At 28.9% G+C, this 6,584-nt stretch overlaps 1 protein-coding gene across 1 annotated transcript; it reads right to left on the reverse strand.

Annotated features, from left to right (window-relative positions):
• LOC129293528 (transcription termination factor MTERF5, chloroplastic-like) lies at window positions 1–1,652 on the reverse strand. The gene is made up of 2 exons (XM_054931538.1): window positions 1,446–1,652; window positions 1–1,241 (listed from the first exon to the last, which is right to left on the reverse strand). The coding sequence occupies exon 2, from the start codon at window positions 946–948 to the stop codon at window positions 16–18; it is 933 nt and encodes a 310-aa protein (XP_054787513.1). The 5' UTR covers window positions 949–1,241; window positions 1,446–1,652; the 3' UTR covers window positions 1–15.
• Between the last annotated feature and the right edge of the window lie 4,932 nt (window positions 1,653–6,584).

The following is a 6,584-nucleotide window of genomic DNA, read 5'->3' on the forward strand; positions in this document are numbered from 1 at the left end:
TGAAGCAAACTAGATTCAAGTTTTTTTTGAACGATTCATTGTCTCTTGATACAATTTCAATAATTGAGGAGATTCATCGTCAAAACGATTGACATATCTCTCAAGGAATATGTTTTCAGTAATATAATAAGGGTATACGATACAAGCATTCTTAATTAAACCTCTTGAATGAATATATCGCAAGACATGAGCCCTTGGGATGATTCTTTTCTCCAAACTCATTGAAAAAAATATGGGATTATTGGCAAGCACACAGGAGTCCCAACCCATGTCATGCACAAAGAACTCCATCACTGCCTTAATCTTAGATTCAGATTTTAGCATACAATGAGGATGCAGTGCAAATGCTTTATCAATCTCTTCTTCAGACCAGCCCCACTTCTTATAGAATTCAACCTTCCTAATCCAAATGGATTTGCTCAACTTATTTGTGGCATATAATGCAGGAATGAATTTTGATTTTGAAGGGTCAAAACCTCTCTCCTTTACTCCCTCAACTGCCACTCTAAATTTATCTAAATTCATAGTACACAAGCTAGGCCACGCATGAAGCAATCCAGCAATGCCAGATTTAGGCACTCCGACGTCAAGCAAGAGTTGAATGTTAGTTTCCAGGAAATTACAATACATTATTCTATGACTACGCCGGATTGAGGTGATAGTCCTTTGATCAGATCCAACAAAACCTTTAACAAAATTATAACTAGGTATTAAACGATTTTCTAAGCTTCTGAATAAGATTCGAGGGCTTCTGGTCACGATGTCAACAAGTTGAGAGCTAGACGCACCTTTAGATAGTAAAAAATCAAGCTTAGGCCAAATAGTCATCCCAGGATCACTCAGAAGCAATCTCGGTGCCTTCTTGATGATATTGCGAATCTGCGAATTTGAAAAACCACATTTTCTGAAAAGGGAGAGAACGAAGTCTGGCTTTTCCGATGACTTCATAGTGATGCGATTGGAAATCTTCGATGCGGTTTGTCGGGAGAATCCACATTTACTAATAGGTAGTTCAACGTGAAAGACATTTTCTCTGAAGTAGGTGTAGATGCGGCTGTGCTGTACATTGGAGCAAAGGTTGATGACGAAACTTGTTGAAGAAGATTATAGAGCGACTGAATCGATGGGGTTCTTGTAAAACCCTTCATGAAGAACATGGATTTGCAATGGAAATCACAAGAAGCTGGAAACTGGTCGGAATCTGAATGACTGAATCTTTACTTCCACAAATGGTGATTCCTCTCTGCATCCAGTGCCAAAACGACGTCGTGCGAAGCCATTAGATGGTATAAAAAGATGAATAAAAAACATGAGAAATAAAATAAGTAAAATGATATCAATTCAAACTTCAATTTGGAAGAAAAGTTAAGTTCAAATTTCAATTCAGAACAAGAGATTGAACAAGCTAGCTAGTCAGTATTTGGGATTAACAAAACCACACTCACCACCCGCAGATTTCGACTGAAGAAGAAACTGGATTGAAGAGATTGAAGAAGCAAGTCCTCAAAGTCGAGTTCAAACCCACTATCAAAGCCTCAGCCTGACGTGCTTCCCTCACGCGCCGCCGTCGAACCCGCGCTGCATTTTCACCGACGCCTCCGCTCGTCCCTTGTTGAAGGGTTCCGTTAGCCGAGCATCAAGAAGAGGATGAGTAATTGATTTTATGGGGCTGAAGACAACGGTTAGGATTTTTTTTTTTTTTTTTTCACCAGAACAGTTAGGATTAGAGATTCTTATAAACGGCTCAGATCTGGCTTATATTAGTTAAACGGTGCGTTTCATGTTAAGTGCAAAGGGCTTCTTGCATCCATTTTGGCACAGCAGGCTGGTATCCGACTGGCGGTTTAGTTCGAGAAAGAAAATCAAAACTACTATTCGTTTTTATGTTTTTTAAAAACTTTTATAAAATGAATTTTAGGACAAGTTTTAGAAATAAAAAATAAAAAAATAAATTTGATTGAATTATTATTTGAAAAACATATCTAAATTGATAAAATAAAAGATAAAAATAATTTATTTTATTAACATAATTAACATTAATGAAAACATGATATTTTATGACTTTGCTTTAATTTTGCAGGATAAAAAGTAACAAAATATTTAAAATATGTTTTGATTTTTTAGTTTTTTGAAATAACTTTTAACCTTTTTGTTTTTCAAAACATATGGCAAAAAAAAAATATGTTCAAACATGTTTTTATATTTTAAAAAAACTGTTCTAAAAATAAGTAATTTAATAGATTATTATTTAGAATTAAAGTAAGAAATATTTTATATTTAAAGATTTCAAATTTTCAAGGGAGAATGACAAAAAAATCCTCTCCAAACATGAAAATAATAATAAAATAATGCAAAATGTAATGATTATTATTTAGATCCTAAGGGCATGTTTGTCATTTGACTTTTAACAAAAAGATATGTTTGCCCACAATGAAAATTATGAATTGAAAAATGACTACTTTAATTAAACTATTGACTACAATAAAATAGAAAATAACTAATGTTTTTTGTAAATTTTGTTTGACAATTAAGTGTAAATGCTAAAAAATTAATATATATACGTTGAAAAATGACTATTTTGATTGAAATATTAACTAAAATAAAATAAAATAAACTCATTCCTTTCTTTAAATTTTTTTTATTTATAAATAAATTAGAAAATGAATACTTGCTTTTTAAAAATGACTATTTTTTCTAAAAATGACTAATTTAGTTGTCCTTAATTGACAATAGCCCAATTAAAATAGTCATTTCTCAACATATAATAATTACTAAGGGCAAATATATCATTTCATCAAAAATAAAATGTCAAACAAGTTCTTAAAACTAAATAATAATTATCATATCTTGTGATATTCAACAATCGTATCAAAATCAAACCCTTGTGTCGTATCAAAATACGGTTTCACAAGAGAAGAGGATTAATTATTGTCGTATGGTTGTATGTTTCTGTTCCTATGAGGTTCCTGAGTCTATTTTTGGGCTGTATTTTGGGGCTTCTGGTGTTGGTACTAATACCCCATTTGTTGTGCTCGTTTTATTTATATAATATATATGAATTGGGGAAAAGAACAATTAAGGATCCCATAATATCATTAATTACTATTAAAGATCCTAAATTATTAAAATTTTAATAATAGACCATAGTCCTTACTTGAGAATTAAAACATCTGATTGAGTTTCACTTAAAAAATTAAGAAAAGAGACTATTGAAATTATTATTATGGATTGAGACAATTGTAAATTTTATTTGAGAAAATCAAGGTCCATATTTGAGAATGTGATTACCAATATTCCTAACTCATAATAATAATTTCATTAGTCCCAATTCATAACATTTGATGTCTTGATTTTTCTAATTGAAATTAACAATGGCTCTAAGCTATGATAATAATCTCAATGATGTCTTTTATTGATTTTTCAAGTAATTTAATTACATATACATTGATACACATAAAAATTCAAAAATGATTGGCTTCATGTTCAAGTGACTTTGATAAATTTTTAAGTAATTATTGTATATTCACAAGTACTTTCTAAAAGTTTTATAAATGAATTTTAATTTCATACTAGAAAAAAAAAACTCATTCCCAAGTGTAAATCCTAATTTTCTCATTTAAAATTAACAATTGTCTCAACTCATAATAATAATTTTAGTAGTATGTTTTTTTAATTTTTCAAGTGATATTCGAAGGCAATTTTGTAAAATTATATATGCTTTTAATTTCAAGCAAAGTTTATGGTCATTATTAGATTTCAATAATTCAAAATTCTTAATTATAGTTGGTGCTTTTATGGGGTCCTTAATTGTCATTTTCCCTCTGAATTGTCTCAGTTGAATAAAAAACAGAGAGAATTAGAGGATTAATTATTGAGCTACATCAGATACTGGTTCCAGGTTTAGTAGTTGAACTTTAATTGAATTGTGGGCTTATGGTAATTAGCTTTCAAGCAAAAAAATGTAAAGAAACGGGCTGCTTTCATAAATAGTCGGAACCAATGTGGGCTATAAATGGATTGGGCTGTTTTATAGCCCCATGTTTGCCACGTTCAAACATCAACAAAAATTGGGGAATTATACCAAGAAAGTTAGATATAAAAGAAGTAGCCAATTCCTTACGACTTAGTAAACCAAGTTTGAATTTGCATTAATAGAAATACCCATATTTAGTGCTCAATAGTGCTTTGAATAATATAACCTCTAATAGAATGATACATGTGATTCATCAAAAAAAAAATTAGGAATTACAATTTAGGGCGAATAGATAAATTAAATTTTATTTTGGGATTAGTACACTATAAACTTGTAAATTAGGACTTTTTTCTTTTCATGTTAAAATTCTGATCATGAGTTACAAATTCTCGCATCTTAGTGTCAATTTTAGGATGGTAATTGTCAAATCATAAATATGAAGCCAAAAAAATAACTATCATTAAAATACAAGTAAAAATTATTTGAAAAAATTACTATAAAATCCCTTACTTGGAGCGATCAAGACCCATTTAAGGACCAAATGCATATTGGGCTTACCCTTTTGCACTCCAAACCTATAATCTGAGCTATCATCCTGAAAATGATGGACTGCAGGAAAAAAAAAGTAACATTAATAACAAATTGTTCGAAACATAAGCATGTAAATTACAAGATATTTTTTTAAGGCTAATATGTAATTTTGTTGTGTAAGGTTATAAGCTTGATATGCAAAAGAATATGCTTGGGGTGAATGCGACCTATAATAGGTTTTGTGATAAAAGGTGATAGATTTGATGTGCAAAGTGATATGTTTGGTGTGCAAGGTGATAGAGCTAGTGTGCATTTGATCTTTAAATTGGTCTTAGTCCCTCTAAACAATTTTCCTTCCAAGGAGAGATTTTATGAATATTTTTGAATATTATTCCCTCCCTTATATGCTGTAAGTAAATCTATATATAATATGTTAGAATATAATTTTAACAAAATTTTATTAAAAATATTAAAATTAGTAAATATGATTATAGGGGCTTGTAGCCTAGCCTATTTAAACTTTGACCTAACTTGTTTAACAAAAAGGCCAAACTTAAACTTATAATTAAATCTATTTATATAAATTGGTTAGGCCTGTTTAATCAAAATTTAACTTGATCTGATCTATTTCTATCCTTAATCATAATCTAAGTGTAAGATTTTATGAAAAAAATTAATCTAAGATTTTAGATTTCACAATCACCTTTCACAAGTTGACAATGGAATGTGAGAATTTGCAATCATGTTTCAAATTTTAACATGTAAGAATGCAATTTGATTTTGAGATGTAATAATTTCCAATTCGTTCCAATTATTATCATGAAAGAGTTTTAAAAAACATGTTTAGCCAAATATATAATATTGGTGCAGAAATTTTATAGTTACCTTTCAAAATTAAACAAATTCCAGATTTTAATGTTATGATTTGCAACTCATATTCCAATTATTTTAATGTAAAAAATTTTTGTTTTATTTATTATTTTAATTTTCATGTAAAAATGAAATTTCAAAATTAATAAAGGAAATTCATATTAATTATATTTTTATTTATATATTTACATACCACATTACATATATATATATATATATATATGTGTATATGTATAATTGTATATTATTATGTATACAAATATAATATAAAAATATAATCAGGTAGGCCTAATTGGCCTACAAGCTAAGCTTTAAATAAATAAGCTTAACCTCTCTACTAAAATAGTCTTAGCGATGAATTAGTCCTCGTTTTTTTTAACAAAAAAAGAAAAAAGTTAAGTCAGGCTAGGTTTTGATTAGGTCAGGCCATAAACTCATGATAAACCTCTTGAAGAAACGTAATTTTCGATGATGCAAATTTGCAAGGTGATGAACTTAAAATAAATAATTAAAATTTGTCTCTGGGTCTGTCATTCAATTTATTTTCCTTCCAGAAACATTTCATTCAATTTAAAAAAAATCGAAATGTATGAATATTTGTTATATTAATATTTTATTGAATAGAAATTTCATTTTTAGTTTCTATCCTTCATTCGAGGGTTGGGAAGAATTTCATATCTAAAGAATTAAAATCTTGTTGCATTATTTGTCATTTATAAATTATAAATAGTGTGACTCATTTCTACTCTAGGATCAAGGCCTAACAAAATTTATATATTTGAATTACCCATATTAGTCAATGATTAAGTGACATGTTAAAGTAGGCACAAGCCAATAAGATAATCATAATGGATTAGTTAAGCCTTGTAATGCTCAAAGTCTAAACACTCACTTGAAAATATAAGTATATACACTTGCACACGCCTATAATTAACAAAATGGGTGTTAGAGAGTTCTTTTTTTAATAAAAAAGCTTAAATTAATTAGGCTCTGTATTGAAAAGATTATTCCTTAATTGTTAGTTATAGTCAACCCTAGCCCTATTTAGTGCTTTGATAAGCAATAATATAACCAGTACTAAATCTAGCTTCTTAATTATCCGTTCCATTAATATATATATATATATATATATTAAAAATCTATATAAAATTGTTTTGGCGTGTCTTTCTTCAACTTCCCCTTGAAACATAACATTATGGGGAAAATTGGA

Source organism: Prosopis cineraria, unplaced genomic scaffold, assembly GCF_029017545.1.
Source record: "Prosopis cineraria cultivar Desert tree isolate PC_DT_omini unplaced genomic scaffold, ASM2901754v1 PC14, whole genome shotgun sequence".
NCBI lineage: Eukaryota > Viridiplantae > Streptophyta > Magnoliopsida > Fabales > Fabaceae > Prosopis > Prosopis cineraria.

Coding starts and splice junctions, on each gene's coding strand:
- LOC129293528 (XM_054931538.1), bottom strand. CDS start 948: ATGAAGTCATCGGAAAAGCCAGACTTCGTTCTCTCCCTTTTCAGAAAA.